Raw genomic sequence first — 16801 nt, 5'->3', positions numbered from 1 at the left:
AACGATATAATATTGAAACACATCAAAATGTCATTGTTTATAACAACTATAAGTTTCAATTCCATAAATAATTTGATTTAGGGGAATTTTGAAAATTGAGGGGAATCCAAGACGAGTTCAAGAAAAGATTCACAACCAAATTGAGAAGCAGATTCAAAGAGTATATATGGTCATGCTTGTGAAGAAATGATTCATATCATGACAATAAATTTATAGGAGAGTTGTTAATGTTTTCAAGACCATCGTGGAACTTATCGATGATACCTGAAGCCGCTTTTTGGATTTGAAATTCATATATTTAGTGATAAACGACGACGTTTTGACATTTGAAGCTGCTTGTCAACAGCAGATTTGGCAACTTTTAAATTTTTAATAGCCAATTTCAGCTTTGATTTTGGGAAATTTAAAATTTCGTATAAAATTGAAAAGATTGAAAGACCGAGTATTTCATGTGCAATTTAAGAAAAACCTCCAAAATGTGTATAATTACGTCTAATACCCCCAAGAGATAAATATCCACGGTTTCTTGATTTAACTATGCGAGATCTTCTTTACGTGGTAATTTATCTTTTTTACTCTAACTATGAGATCGAGGATGCACATGGTAAAAAATAAAAAATATGTTACAATAATTTTATGATTGAACTAAAGACTAAATATTATTCAAAATTGGAGGACTCCACTAGGTCCCATTAATTCTAAATCAATAATTAATTTTGACGCAATATGTGTGTGTATAAATTCATATTGAAGTGTTAATGTGTGACAAGTGAGTTCAAAGTGAACCAATCACAAAAAAAGTACAAGCTCTGATTTCCAAGTTTGGAGAAACAAAAATATGCAAGGGGAATAGTGGAATTATTCTTATACAAGTTATCACGACAATTCTCTTGCTACTTGTTGTATAGAGACTTACTCAATTGGAGATACAAAAAAGAATTGGTTGTCAGTTGAGGATAATGAAATATTTTGGTACAATTCTTGTTTTTATGTCTCCTTTTTCTAATGCAAGCAAAAACTTACTCAGCTTATTGTTTCCTAACTGCACCCCTAATGGAAAATATTTCATTCAGATATATTTCAACTCTTACATGGTTGTAAAATTTTCATTCAAAAATAATGAGAAAATATTTTCTTTTTTTATTATATGTTTATTAGAAATAAAAAAAATGAGAAAATGTTCAAAAATATTTTCACACCACTACACAAAGATAATATTATCCAACATTGTAGATAAAATGAGTGAAAATGAGCTGCACAAAAAAAATTCTATTATTATACTAATAAACATGTGAAATAGTAAAAAAAATAGTGAAAATATATACTACTATTTTCTATCATTTTTCATCAAAGTAAACGAACCCTTAATAATATTTATGAGTTTCTTAGCTTATCTAATTGTCCATAAATTTAATTTTAAAAAAAGTGATGGATCGAATCTCAAACTTGGGACGTTTTCTTAATAATTACCTCAAGACAATTTTCGATTATTAAGTACAAATTAAGATAAAATGAATTAAGTTACACAATTATGAAATAATTATTACTATGAGTAAGAAAAACAAAGGTAAAATAAAATGTTGTGGAAAGAGACAAAACAAAGTAACAAACTAAACTCAAATGCAGATAAAAAGCCTACAGCAGCTTTAGTTTCATTCCCACTATTTCTACACACTATTCTGCGCAAAACACTAATTACCATAACTACATTTCTCTCTCTCTCTCTCACCTTCGAACCACATCAATGGCGGACCCTAGCACGTACGATTTCTTCAAGCTAAACACTCATCCGTCGAACAAACTAAATCCTCCGTCAAATTCGTGCTCCAATTCGCGATTGTTCTCCTGCCTCTACTGCAACCGCAAGTTCTGCACTTCTCAGGCCTTAGGCGGCCATCAGAACGCGCACAAGCGCGAGAGAGCTGCTACTCGAAGAAATCTCGCCGCCGGAGATGCGGTCTCCCGCCCCCACAGCCACCCGCCCGCCGCCGCCGCATCGTTTGAACTCAACTCGCCGCCGCCGCCGTCGTACGGTCACTGGCTGCAGCAGTCTCTGGACGACGGCTCGAGCTCCGCGCCTCTGGCGGTTTTCGGCGGTGGACGATCGATTTCCGAGCGGTTCTCGGTAGACGATTCTGGCGACAACGTAAACCTCGATCTCACGCTTCGTTTGTGATGAATTCTGTTGTTCATTTTTTTTTTAACTGGATTGCGTTAGGTTGCGATGACTGATCAATTAGGGTTTAATCCAAAGGTTATGTGAGAGAAAACTGGAGATTAACTGATTTTTAGGGGTGATTGATGGGAATATTGCGATAATATAAGTTTGTTTAATTTCAGAGTTGAGATTGATATATATCATATATGTGCATGGTGCTAAGACATTTGTTATTAACTGTGAAATTAAATTAATGGCTTTCGTGATTATATATGATTTCATATTTGAATTGTTCATCATTTTAGCGTTGCTATGATCTGTAAAGAAGGAAAGGGAGGACGACGGCGGCCGGCGGCCGGCGGTTTTAACAAATCGTGACGATCATATGATGAGCTCATCGCCTTTGCATGCACACTTTTACTGCAGCTATCGTCTTGAAATATTAGAATAATTAATTAATATTTCAATTAATTCATATACTACACACGGACACACTTGTGTTTATTCGGTTAAAAAATGAATAAGATATGCAAAATTGAGATATGATGATATAGATATAGAAGTGTGGTGTTAGTGGAGACAAAGTTTAGAGGCGGTCACTTGTCAGTTGGCGCCTACAGTGAAATCTGTTCCTTTTCTTCTGTTGATTACATACATTTTTGGGGGCCGTACAACCTAACAACATATTGTATCTTCTATATAATACTACTCCCTCCGTGCTCTTCCAAATATCTCATTTTTTTTCTTTGGCACGAAAATTAAGAAATATGCATAAAATAGATGAAGTGGGTATAAAATAGATAAAATTGATTGGTGGGAATTGTTTAAATATTAAATATAGACAGTAGGGGTAAGCAGAAACCGAACCAACACTGAAAACCGAACCGACACTAGATTGGTGCGGTTCGATTCCAATTCTATTGGTTCAGTTTTCGGTTTGGTTTCGAAAAGTAAAAATCGAAAATTTTCGGTTTGGTGTCGGTTTCCATTTTTTGGTTTGGTTTTAAACCGAACCGAACCGATACATATTAATATTTTATTATATATAATTATTTTATAATATATAATTATTTTTCTAATTTTTTAACCTAAAACTAAAACCCTAATTCACAATTATAATATATAATTATTTATCATGTTCATGTTGTGGGGATTTGACATTTGAAATTTGTGTATTTTACATTATTTTACAATTTTTAATTGGTATTTTCGAAAAAAATAAGATAAAAAAAATTGCATTGTTCGGTTCGGTGAACCGAACCGAAACCGATGGTTTTATCGGTTCGGTTCCGGACCCCCAATTGGTGCGGTTCGGTTTCAATTTTAACCATCGGTTCGATTTTCGGTTTTCATGAGTTTTTGGTTCGGTTTGCACCGAACCGAACCGATGCTCACCCCTAATAGACTGAGTGGATTGCCAAAAAAGGTATGAGACATTTGGAGTGGGACGTCTCATTATGGAAAGTGAGACATTTAGAGCGGGACGGAGGGAGTAATATTGAAATCTTTATTTTTATTGTTAATATGATATGGAGTAAGAATTATGCTCTTATAATAGGGAATTGTAAAATAGGCAGCGACTCATTTAGTAGTAATTAACTTTTGTCTAGTTTATTCACACTAAAATTCATCGAACCAGATTCTGTGTTCTAGAAATTGGCTTTCATCTATTGTTTAGGTTTATTTTGGAGATTACTACCAGCCTACCATGTATATTTCAATATTGCCTTATCGTAAAATGAAGTGAAATCATATTAATTATGCATTGATAAAAATAGTATAAGTGGCTAGAGAATCGATGCTATATTTGTGCAGATTCCTATATAATTGTACAATTTTCATTGGGTTTCTAAATTATTGTAATCCGTAAGGTCCATCTAATTTTCGGAGTTCATATTTATTTTTGTATGCTTAGATCATTCAAGATATATGTATATATATAATAATTTGGTTTTTCCGGTTTAAAAAGGCAAAAAGGAGGGGAAACACACTAAGAAAGGAAAGCTGCGCGCGCTACTATTATATTTCTGGGTCTAAGGAACCCTTTTGTTCAAAATAAAAATAAAAAAATACAATGTAATTCAAATTAAGAAAGTAAGAAATGCAATATGGCATATTATCTAATTAGACATAATACGTTGCAAAAAAAAACTAACTAGACATAATATTTAATTCTAGTCTTTCTCATACTATAACAAAAGGAAATTATAATCATGCAAATAAAAATATGAAAATAATAACAATATTTTTTTATTATGTCCATATATACTTATATAATTTACAAAAATTGTGTACACACAAAATTCATATAAATGGTATAAGTATGTAAGGACGTACTCCCTCTGTCCCGTTAATAATGACACGTTTTTCTTTTTGGGTTGTCCCGCTATTGATGACACGTTTCCTATTTTGGAAAAAATAAGGGAGTGATTAATGTTAATTAAAACCCTAATTAAAAGCCTAATTAAACAACTTTTAAAAAAATAAAAAAACACTCTCACTCTTAACTCTCTCTCTCTCTCGCTCTCTCTCTCCCGATTACTCTCACTCGTCGCCTCTCCTCCTCTCCTCGGCGACTTCGTCTCTCCTCCTCCTCCATGGCGACTCCGCGTCCACCCGCCGCCTTCTCCTGCCCTCTCTACCTTCTTCTTCATCCCTCCACCACCATCTCCTAAACCCTAGCGTCGCCTCCACTGCCTAGCGCCGCCGCCACCCTCCACCGCCTCCACACCTCTGCGTCTGCTCCATCCGCCGCCGCATCCGAGTGAAACCCTAGCACCGGTTGGCGCTAGATCTGAGCGGCTCCATTGTCGCGCCTCCACCCCCTCTGAGGAAATCATATCAGCGGCTCGGCGGTGGACTGAGTGTGACGCCGCCGCTGCCTCCTTCGCCACCGAGTGAAACCCTAGCACCAGTGCGGCGCCAGATCTGAGCGGCTCCATCGTTGCGCCTCCACACCTCTGCGCCTGCTCCATCCGCCGCCGCCTCCGAGTGAAACCCTAGCACCAGTGCGGCGCCAGATCTGAGCGGCTCAATCATTGATTTTTGTTGATTTTGTTCTTGTTTTGAATCTCATTCTTATTCTTGATTTCGTTGATTTCATGATTTTTGTGGAATCTTATTCTTGATTTCATACAATTTCTGGAATCTTATTCTTGATTTTTGTTGATTTCGTGAATTTCATGAATTGTGAATATTTGTTGATTTTTAGGATCTTTATTGTTGCTTGGTGAATTTTGTTCTGGTATTTTGATTCTGTTTTGTGTTGATTTCACCCAGTTCATGAATTTTTGATTTTTCATCCCAGTTCATGTTCTTCCTAATACCCAAAACTACTCCAGTTCATCTCGATTTTTGTTGATTTCGTGAATTTTGTCAGCAGCTGTTTCTGCTGATGAAGTTAACAAAACTAAGAAGAAAAAAAAATGCAATCTTCCTGCCTATTTTACTTTAAAAACCTTTTTTTTGTGAAATTAGTGTTAAAGGTAAGAAATGATTAATTAATTACAAATTTTAAATCTATTTAATGAATCAAGAAATAAATATTTTTATATATTGATAAATTAGAAATAATGAACAATCCCTAAACACAATTCTAATCATGTGGACCATACACCTTTATTCCCTAATTTTCTTCTCCTTAATCTCCGTGCCGAAAAGAAACGTGCCATTAATAACGGGACGGAGGTAATAATAAAAATACTCTTTCTGTCCCTAAATAACTTTCTAACTTTCTTTTTCGGTTCATCCCAAAAAAGCCTTCATTTTGTATTGTTTGACTATATCCCACCACTAATAATATCTCATTTACCATTATTTTTCACTACTCTCAATACTCTATTTATCTTTACTTTTCTCTTAAAATTTGTGTCTCTTCCTTCTAGGAAGTCATATGGGGGACGAAGAGAATATCTATTATTTTCATATTCTAATCTATATTTCTATTATTATACTCCATCTGTCTCAATAGTAATAGTAATTTTTCTAGGATACACGTGCTCAGGGGCAAAATAGTAATTTCGTATTCGGGTCACGCGATATATGTGTAACATAGAGGTAGAGCTGAAATTGATATGTCAGAATCCGTTATCCGTATACTTTGGCGACATCATCATATATGAGCATGGTTGTTTCTTCTCCGAGCAGAATTCTATTTCGGTCTCTGTCCTTTGTTCCTTCTAAGTTATCTTCTCGGTCCTCAATCAGAGCTACGGGTGTCCTCTGAGTGCCTCCTCCTTCAGAGCTGCTAATCGACTCCTCTGGAAGTGTTCTCCCATGAGTTCAACTCGATGTTCTCTTTACTCGCGTACACGTGTGACGTCTCGTTTATTCCCTTATTCTGCTCCTCATCACAAATGTCTCATTCTCTTTTTGGCAATATATTATCTCTCTATACCTAATATTTAAATAATTTTCATCAACCCACTTTATCTATTTTTTTACACATTTTTTAATCTCCGTATCCAAAAGCTATGTGACACTACAATTGGGACGAACAAAGTATATTTTTAGCTAGAACTAGCAGAAAGAACATACGTTGTACGTGTAATTAATATTATTTTAATTGATAATCTATTATTTTAAAAAAATCTATTAATTTATTACTTTTATTAGATAAATTATTGAATGGATATATTTATTTATAATCCTTATCAATAGCTATAGATATAAAGTATTCTTTATAAATTTGGGTGACAAACAAATGTATATTAAAATAGATTTATATTTTATAAATATAATAATAAATATATAATGGGGGTAAAATAGAAAATACACAAATTGTGCCTTAGACTGCTTTAGCCTCCTACTATTAATGTGTATAATTGGTACCTTTATAAGGGAACACAAAAGGCCAAAAAAAAAAAAAAAATGCCCTGATTAAATGCATAAAAACATTTTGCACAAGCCATAGTAACAAAATTAAGGGGGTATGATAAGTAAGACTTGTTTTAAAAGTCTTTCATATTCTCTAACAAATGACCACTTCTAACTTTAGCATTAACAAAGAATCGAATCTATTTCGACCTTCGACTATTATTACTCAAAGTCAAATTAATGTACATGTACAAATATTCAAAATAACTAGTACTAATATGAATAATATAAATTACATTCTCGATAAGTAGTGAAGGTATAACAATAGAGGAACTCGTCTGACCTTAATATTATGTGTGCATTTTGTCGCTGAAGTCGAAAGTGGGTACCTCAGATTCAAACCCATGGCTTGCCTGGTAACTCAAACGAGCAAATATGTTTCTATAAGGATCACTCTCTCTTTTCTCCTTCAAATAAGCAAGATTTTTCTCCACCTCACTTTTCACTTCCAAATACAATTCTTGAGCTTTCTCTCTGCTTTTCAATTCCTGCTGTCTTCCTGAACAAACACATCACCCAAACAAACATTCAACGATACATAGAAACACAGAAGCTGATTCATTTGAGCTTCAACAAACAGACCTTTAGTTTCTATAGGCTTCCCGAATAGGAAATAAAACCGGCCTGGAATTTTGGGTACGATGATTGGAAGGTGAACGTCTTGGTTTGCTACCTCTCCTACTGTGTTGCTCCTGTGATGAGACACGCGCATGCATGTCATGTCCATAATTAGCTGCATCTTGCAAAGTTTGCAGTTTGTGTAGATAAAAGATTTGTGTCTCGTTTCATTACATAATCTACTTGACATTTTTAAGGATTTAGTGGATAAAAGGGACGCATGTAATGATACCTCAACTTCACCACCTCCGCGGTTAGCTCTTCTATAGAATTTCTGAAATATGGAATGCGCCTCAGATCATCGTAATCCATGAGCAACTGATTAAAAAAAAGATACACTTGTGTATTAGAGTGTTTGCGTTTTGACGTTGAAGAACAAGGCTAGATTGAAGAGATAGTATTCAAGCCTACATGACCAACATCATCTTCTCCAACAACGCCAAAAGGCACGATTTTTGCTCCAAATTTAGCTGCCATCCGAACAAACTCTGACTGTTCTGGCCAGAATAGTTTGTACTCCTCGCCCTGAAATGTAACGACAGCTGAGAAATTGTTCGCGATTCATCAGGGGATGCCAAATTTGCATCACCTTTCTATGAAGAGCCTCACGCACTCCTCCAGGATAGAGTAGCACGTGCGATTTTGAAGAGAAAAGCCTAAAGAAATTGGGTGCTGATACGGGAACTGCCCCCATGATCCTGAATGTGTCAAAGGCTGATGTATCTGGCATCCTCCCTTCTTTCAACTTGGTAAACATCATTGGATGTGCCACTCCTCGCAAGAGAATATTCCTTTCAGTCCAGAAACGGGACACGAGAGGCACTATCTCAAAGCCGAGCATCATATGGTAACCAACATATAGTACTGGTCCTTCAGAAGGAATTCCAGCAAGACCTCTAACAATGTCTCCATTTTCCGTAGTCGACAGAACCACAGGATTAGTAGCAGCGTCAATCCAACTGATTCAAAAGATAAATATATTTAGGAAAAAGACAAACTCACACCAGAAAGGAAAAGTAAATGGTAGATAGTGAATTCAATTTTACCTTTGTGGTTCATAGACTCTCCTGAATTCAGAAGGGGATGGTGGCAAGTAATCAGAGACATAATCATGGCGTGCTCCACGCCTGTAGAAACTGGAACCGGTTAAGATCGAGATCAAGCTGATGCCATCTTCCTGCGTGAAAATGGATGTCCTGAGATTAACATGTGCAAAAAGTACCACGGTGTAGCAAAACTCAAAGGCGTAATATAATAGATCATTTCATGTTAAAACAATCTCGCAAAGACATAACCTAGGTGTATGATTGTTGGTTGCTATGTGTTTACAGCTTTTCCACTACTCTAACTGGATATACTGGCTACGTATGTCTTCATCTAACATAGCGTTCTGTTACAGTAAAGAGGGGTATCAACCTACCAAGAAGAGGGCATGACCACTGTCTTCGAATAGACGGACTTGAGACTTTGGCAGCACCTGATGAAGTCTCTCAGCTTCCTCTCTACTTGGAAGCAACTGGTCTTGTCCACTGCAATAGTAACATGGATAGGATTGAAGATGAAGAACAATCAAGTGGATACTGATGATGAGGTCAGCTAGAGGGTGAGAAGTAGTAAAATATGATGGATCTGTGTTCAAATTATGAATTATAGTAAAAAAGCAACTCTGGGAAATCATCATATTCAGAGAGATGGGAATGATTGACAACCTCGCAAGTATCAAAGTTTGAGCTTTCACTGCATGAAGTCGTGAATTGGCAAATCCAGCAGCTGATTTGAGCAGATTGAGCTTCCAGCGAAGCGTTTCCACGTTGAAAAGCTTAGAGAGCACCTGTGACCTTAATCGTTACTTTCTTGGATATAATGTGAAACTTTACAGCTAGTCAGTAAGAAATAAGTCGATCCAAATATAGTTCTAAAGAGAAACATTCTGCAAAATCTAGCAACTTGTTTCAGAAAGAAAAATGACAAATTAGAAACAGAGAAGTAATAGTTATGTCTCAAAAACTTTTGTTAATACCTTTGCTTATAATATCATACAACTTTGGGACTAAAATTGCAGAGAGTCAGAGACAAGTAGCCAAGATAGAAATTAATTTGCAGAAAAAAATTTGAGGCAGATATGATCATCCCCTATTTACGTATTTATGTTACAAATACGAGTCTTACAGAAAGATATGAGGACATTGCAATAGTTTCCTGAGATAGATTCTCAATCACTTGTTCTGAAGGAAGATTTTTCCTCATCGCTGCTGTCACCGCCTTTGCAGGGTTACCTAATTAACCAAAAACTTCATATGAATACTAGTCTATAGCACAATACACAGTAATTTCATGAGAAGATAAGCCATTTAACCTTTCTAGCATTTTATCATCCTAAACAAAACCTTAAACAACATTCACCTAACAGTAAAGTTAGCAAATAAGGTAAACCGGATCCGAGCTGCTCAGGCATCACAGTTGACAACGGCAACAGACTTTGCGACACAGATTTTCCAAAAGAGGTGGCTGTCAATAAGAGATTGAACAGAAAATGATTAAGATGCTAGTTCACAATGAGTGGTAGCAAATGTAAGAAATCGAAGGCAAAAAGTACCTGGATTAGCCAAGATTAAGACAAGATCAATATTTGGATTACGAGCAGCAACAGCAAGTGCGAGGCATGCCCCAAAAGATTCCCCAAGAAGATATATCGGTCTGTTTGGAGAACGCGAATGCTCCGTCTTAACAGCATTTTCAACAAACTTTACCAGGTCTGTGAGATTAAAAATTATCAGTAAATACTAAATTATTTTGTTAGTTTCTTTTAAATTTCCACATGTGAGATAGTTCATGTGCCATTGCTAGTTTGCTGTTGTGATCTTGAGTCATTTAAGGGATAAGAGGAACCAGAGAGAGAGAGAGAACAAAAACCTGTGAATGATGTTCTGTCTGTGAGAGGGATGTGCATGCACCATATATCAAATATCCTAGTGTGACACATAATTGAGTTATCAACTACATTTGATCTAAACATAATCTCAAACAAAAAAAAACCTATGATACTATACTGTTTCATATAATAGAGAAGAGAACTTACTTTCCAAGTCTTTCATGTTGCAATGAAAGTCCCATTCCTACTCCAACCACCCCTGCAAAAATGGAACAAATATTGATTGCAAACAAACTTGGTGAATATGAATATCCTATATTTTTATTCTATCTAATACTCCTTCCGTTCACGAAAAGTATAACACTTTTGTCATTTTTGATGTCCATAAAAAACATGACACTTTACTTTTTAAAACATGACACCACATCTTTTTTATCTCTTATTCTTGGGGTGCGTTTACTTTGATGAAAAATGAGAGAAAAAATATTTTCTCACTTATTTTTCACCATTCTCACTTATTTTTTATCATTTTCAAATCTTTATTATGATGAAAAATTTTCTTCCGGTAGGGTGGAAAATTTTCTTGAACAGCTCATTTTCTCTCCAATGTTGGATAATATTATCTTAAGGTAGGGGTGTGCAAATATTTTCCAATATTTTCTCATATTTTCATCTCGAGTAAACATACGATAAAGAAAATAAGAAAAAGATAATATTTTCTAATCTTTTCTTATTCATCATTTTCTATTGAAAATTTTACAACTAAAGTAAATGCACCTTATAAATATTCTTTATTTACAAAAAAAAAGAAAATTAATAATTCAATCTCAATTATTCATTTCATAAAATGAAGACAATTTTTCTTTACTATATAAAGATTCGCCGCTCATTTTACTAGAACATATGAAGTGAATATATATTTATAACTTGATGTAACAACAAAGGAATCACACCGTATTTTTAGGAAAAGAACAAAAAAACTGAATAAAAATAAAAAGATAAGCTAACCAGGTAAGTATAGCAAAAGAGGCGAATCCTTCAACGGCGATCGGCATTCCAAGGGCGAAAACCACCGCGGCGGTCCGCCGTCCGATCTACTAATCAACTCTCTACTCTGCTCGAAGTAATCTCTCAAAGTGGAGCTCCGGTTCTCCGTCTCCGCCTCCCGCTCGCCACGGCCTCCACTACTCGGCTGCTTCTTCCCCAACCCCAAGGCGCCGTTGTCGGAAACGGAGGGAGCTACCTGCTTCTCCGTCCGAATGGCCGATAGCTTAGACTTGGAGATTGGCCTAATTCTCGCGGTGGTGGTGGATGCATCGCGGCAGCGGGTCAACGGCCAGATACCGGCGGCGAATGCCCCAGTACCGGTGGTGGCCATGGATGTAGTATTTTTTAAATTGCTCAAATGTTTTTCTGCATTATGATTTATGAGAGTGTGTGCGCGTCACTGCGTGTGCTTATTAACCAGACACACACACACAGAAGAATTTGTTTCTGTTATTTAATGAAATATATGAAAATGACAAATCATACATTAGTTGAATTGGAGTTATTGAGCTACTAGTCTACTGCTATATATTAGAAATACCAACACGGATTTTATACTTAAATTGCGACTTGTAGATACTATAACCACCAGACATAGTATTGACTTAATAATGAACTGTATATTTCTAGATAGGGCGGCCATACACTTTAGAGATGTTGGATAAAAAATAGTGCGTGTATTTTTTTTTTTTTTTTGAGGTAACAAAGGCAATCTATATATCTATATAGTATTATATAAAAGAGCAGTTCAACGGCTATATTTTCCCGTTAATTTTTAAAAATTGTAATTGACCGCAATTTTGAAAAGTTTTAATTAAAACCGATTTTTGTGGAGTTCAAATTCAAATCTTTTTTTTGAATTGTTGAAACTGAATCACCGAAATTTTTTATTTGTTTAAATTCATTGTATATTGTCAGTTATTTTAGCATCCACTATACTTATTTAATTTATACCAATAGAAATGATAAAAAAAAATTATACCAATAGAAAAATAACTGTAATCAACCACTTCAATCAAATTAAATGATTTAAATCTTTAATAAAATAATCAGTAAAGTAAAATATTAACTGTCATACACGATTGTATCAGTTACATAGCACGATTTAATAACATTTATAAATATCACGTAAATCTCAATATTTACTTCCTCTACATCATCTTTGCACGACTTACAAAATTACTCTCATAAATTGTTCTTGAATTGCAGCTACGGATGGAAGAAGACAGCATTGCAACTACAGAACATAATCTCTTCTTGCATTCCAACAACAGATATGTATCCAAAAAATCGAAGAAGGGAATTTCTCACGAATATATTTTCACAGAAGTGTAATTTTCAAGAAGTTTAACAATAGAGATTCAACATATGCACACATATATTTTCGCATGTGAATTTTTCAGAAAGTTCAACAATAGAGATGCAGAATTTTTACAGGTGATAACGAGCGTATTCAATATACAATTTTTTTGTTATAAAAAGGCTCGTCGGGGGGAGAGAGAGAGAGAGAGAGTTCGGAAAAGAAGAATTTTATAAGAGTAGATGATGATAGAGTAATGGTGGCGCGTCAGAGTAAATGATTTAGCGGCACAGTGGGAGGATTAGGAATTCAAAGCGGCAGATGAGCTGCGGAGCAACTAGGGTTTGAGAGAGATGAGTTCAAAAGAAAGAAAAAGAGAGAGAACATGTTTTGTACGTACAAGAAAAAAGAGAGAGGACGTGGAGGTAATTTAATCCAAAACACTAAATTTTAGTTATATATATTTAAAAACTATGTTTAGAGGCAACTATTGATATTCATTATTTTATTTAACTACTACAAAATCAACATCTAAAAAATATTATTTATGTTATCATCTCAGAAGATTCAATTATTTAACTCTAATATAGATCTATTTTCATAAACTCTTTAATAGTAGTACTTTTTATTGTCGTTCTTCTTGTTCGTTGATTCTCTTATAACTTCGTATTCTTTGATTTCATAAATTTAATTTATACCAAAGAACTTAAACCATGAACACTTCTATATACAATATTAAAGGAAAATTGTCTTCTAAAATATTCTCGCCAAACATACAAGCATCCCATGCAAAAATATGCAACAAATATATTTTTATTAATTATATATACCTAATCAATGAATGTTTCACATTTTTAAAAAATTCTTTCACAATTTCTATACATTCATTTTATAAATATGCATGTCCTTAAACCTACTCGCCAAACGTCTTTTGATTTCCCCAAGAAAAGCATTTCAAATATATAATAAAAAATATATAGCCAATCTCGCCAAACGTCTTTTGAAATTTCGACAATTTTTTTTAAATAATAATAAATTTGAATTGGGATTGGAAACGGACAGATTGGCTCACTTGCAATTTTTTTTTCTTCTACCTATTTCTATAAATTGCCTCTCTTTTCATTCACTTTCACATCCCTTTCTCATTCATCTTCTTCTTCTTGTTTATTTCTTATTTTTTGTGCAAGAAATCATAGATGAGAGTTGGGCAAAATATTGGAGCAATCACTCCCAAAATTCCAATTTCGACAATCCAAATTCACCTGATGATGCGTTCTCGCCATTATCTCAATCTTCAAACGCTTTTCAAACGGCGGGTCTCGAAGGAATAAATTTGAACGTCCAATTTGCGGCGACGGCCGAACCCGAAGTGTCGGCTACATGCCGCCCTCTACCAAACAAAGAGGTGGCTACACCCCGGCGGAGACGATATTAGTGTGTCGTTTGTATGCGGAGGCCACATGCGACTCGATCAAAGGTGCCGATCAAAAAGGAGCAAGCTATTGGGGCGATATCCTGAAGAAATACAATGCTCAATGGTCCCCAAGCACGATCCAACGCGATGTGATGTAAATAAAGTCACTTTTAACGCGTCCAAAAGGACGTGAAGTTGTGGGAAGCCATCTACGAGAAGTGCCGAGCAAATTGGGCATCCGGCATGAGCGACGAGCAAATCACCGGCAAAGCAACATAAATGTATGCTGTCGAGCACGGGAGTGTTTTCAAGTATCCATATGCGCGTGGCAAGTGCTTCGCGAATGTCAAAAATACGCATCGATTGGCGAGGATATTCATTCCTCCAAGCGGTCCAAGGAATCGGATGGTCGCCATACTACCACCTATAGCGAGCCAAGTAACTCGACACGGCCTCAAGGCCAAAAGGCGGAGAAGAAAGACGAAGGCAAGAAGAAGGCGGAGTTGTCCAACAACCAAACTCGGGCATGTGAGGCCATGGAGAACATGGTCAAGGTTATGAACATCTTCTCCCAAGCCCAATGCGACCTCGTCGACTTGATCATCATGGGTAAAGATACCTCCGACATGAACCCCGATGAGTTGGCCTTCCGCATGAAGTTGGTGGAAGATATCAAGAAACGCAACAATTTACCATAAATTGTTGATTTTTTTTATGCTTTCTTAAATTGAAGTAATCTATGATTTTATTTTATTGTAATGCAATTTTCAATTTCAATCAATGTAGAATTATTTTTTAATTTAAATGAAATTTATGCTTTTAAATATAGTGTTTTAGAATTAATAGAAAACAAACATTAAAATTAAATCCAAATTAAAACATAAATTTAAGAGCCAAGGGGTTGGCTCACCAATATGGGGTGTTGGCTCATAATTGGTGGGAACCACTTTTAAGAGCCAAGGTTGGCTCTCCACCTATAATGCACGGATTCGCCGGAAATCACCACATTGCAGTATCCGATTCGCTCAAGGGTGCGATTCGCGTGCGATTCGCGTGGGATACGCACGGGATTCGCCACATGGCGAATCCCTCAAAAAAAAAAAAAAAAAAAATGGGTGCGCGAATCCGGTGCGCCAATCTCACGAATCCGGCGGTGGCGAGGGAGCGCGACTGCGTCTGAAGATGGAGGTTGAGCGCGGCGGCGTCTGGAGCGCGGCGGCGTCTGAAGATGGACTTCGTCGAGGGAGCGTCTGTAAGTCGTCGAAGCTCAGCCCGGAGTTGGAGCGCCTGGAAGTCGTCAAGGGAGCGGTGGAGCGCCTGCCCCAGCTCATCCACCGTGATTGGGGAAAGAAAAGGGGGGGGGGAGGGAGGCGGTGGAGCGCCTGGAAGAGAAAGAAGGAAGAAAAAGAAAGAAAAGAGGGGGGTGGGGGAGTCGGTGGGGTTGGGTAAGGAAGAAAGAAGAAAAAGAAAGAAGGGGGGAGGGAGAGAGAGAGTTTGTCGGCTGAGTGGGGGTGGGGTAGGTAGGGTTTTAATTTTTTTTTTGGTTTTGATTTTTAAAGTATTTTTATTTAAATTTTTGTTTCTTTTTTTTAAAAAATTTAAAATAGAATCGTATAAATGAGATTAAATGAAAATGAGGATTTAAGCACCTTCTTATTACAAATTTATATATATATATATATATATGTATATATATATTTGATTGGTTATATATAATAAAAATATATAATATAATAGACGTATCCTTCACGAATCGCACCCTATAATTTTTAAAAATCCGTATCCCTGCACCCGAATCGTATCGCTCCCGCACCCGCCCCCTCGCACCCGTGCAATCTAGCTCTCCACTGTGGATGCCCTAATATTGCGTAAATAGGCATGAAATAGTTTCAAAAGTTTTTGACTTTGTACTTAGATATATGAGTGTTATAATTATAACGTTCAAATTAAATTTAACGCATTCCTGTATAAAATCGATTAATTTCAAATGTGAACTATTTAAAAATTCAATAACTTCACTGAAATGAAGCATTGGTGAAAATTATATTTTTATTAATGATACAATTTAAAATTTAATAAATATGTAAAATTAATTATACAATTCAAAATTTCCATAATAATACATATCTAAAAAATATAAAGAAAAATCACATGTTTTTATAAATAATATATGTACACCGTTTCAAATAACACGACATAAGCGCAAAATAAAAATTCTCAATTGTGGTTCTATTATAAAATTTGTATATAGCGGAATTTATTTTTCTAATGTCATATTTATTTTTTTCTAATCATCTCACAATTTTTAATAAATCTATCAGTATAAGGTTTGTAATTACTTTTATAGAATTTAAATTATAAAAATGATAAATTATATGTGTAATATACAGTTGCGGGAGCACAACTAGTTTCTCAACAAAGCCATGACTATTGACCACTAGCTAATAAGTCAAATTTAAAAGTGTTTTAAACAATCAGTTATTCAGTTACATTTCACTTATCATTTGATCGTGATCC

General features: G+C 35.6%; 2 protein-coding genes across 2 annotated transcripts; one reads left to right on the top strand and one right to left on the bottom strand.

The window, feature by feature from the left end:
- Positions 1-1701: 1701 nt before the first annotated feature.
- Positions 1702-2375, top strand: LOC131016020 (zinc finger protein 2-like). The gene has a single exon (XM_057944573.1). The coding sequence runs from the start codon at positions 1745-1747 to the stop codon at positions 2174-2176; it is 432 nt and encodes a 143-aa protein (XP_057800556.1). The 5' UTR covers positions 1702-1744; the 3' UTR covers positions 2177-2375.
- Positions 2376-7174: 4799 nt separating this feature from the next.
- LOC131015972 (phytyl ester synthase 2, chloroplastic-like) lies at positions 7175-12148 on the bottom strand. The gene is made up of 14 exons (XM_057944490.1): positions 11532-12148; positions 10731-10782; positions 10565-10620; positions 10248-10406; positions 10055-10159; positions 9821-9927; positions 9361-9482; positions 9072-9180; positions 8698-8828; positions 8241-8610; positions 8063-8176; positions 7884-7969; positions 7616-7725; positions 7175-7532 (listed from the first exon to the last, which is right to left on the bottom strand). Exons 1-14 carry the CDS (start codon positions 11899-11901, stop codon positions 7324-7326), a joined length of 2100 nt encoding a protein of 699 aa, XP_057800473.1. The 5' UTR covers positions 11902-12148; the 3' UTR covers positions 7175-7323.
- Positions 12149-16801: the final 4653 nt, after the last annotated feature.

Source organism: Salvia miltiorrhiza, chromosome 3 (genome assembly GCF_028751815.1).
Source record: "Salvia miltiorrhiza cultivar Shanhuang (shh) chromosome 3, IMPLAD_Smil_shh, whole genome shotgun sequence".
Taxonomy (NCBI): domain Eukaryota; kingdom Viridiplantae; phylum Streptophyta; class Magnoliopsida; order Lamiales; family Lamiaceae; genus Salvia; species Salvia miltiorrhiza.
Note: the sequence above shows the minus strand (reverse complement) of the source record. Positions and strands in the feature narration are given on the sequence as shown.

What these genes read in the sequence shown, in the direction of transcription:
- LOC131016020 (XM_057944573.1), top strand. Translation starts at nt 1,745, where the DNA reads ATGGCGGACCCTAGCACGTACGATTTCTTCAAGCTAAACACTCATCCG.
- LOC131015972 (XM_057944490.1), bottom strand. Translation starts at nt 11,901, where the DNA reads ATGGCCACCACCGGTACTGGGGCATTCGCCGCCGGTATCTGGCCGTTG. An exon ending in CTTAATCTTGGCTAATCCAG is followed by an intron (nt 10,160 to 10,247) that starts GTACTTTTTGCC and finishes TCTTATTGACAG; the next exon opens with CCACCTCTTTTGGAAAATCT. An exon ending in GAAGCCTATAGAAACTAAAG is followed by an intron (nt 7,533 to 7,615) that starts GTCTGTTTGTTG and finishes GTGTTTGTTCAG; the next exon opens with GAAGACAGCAGGAATTGAAA.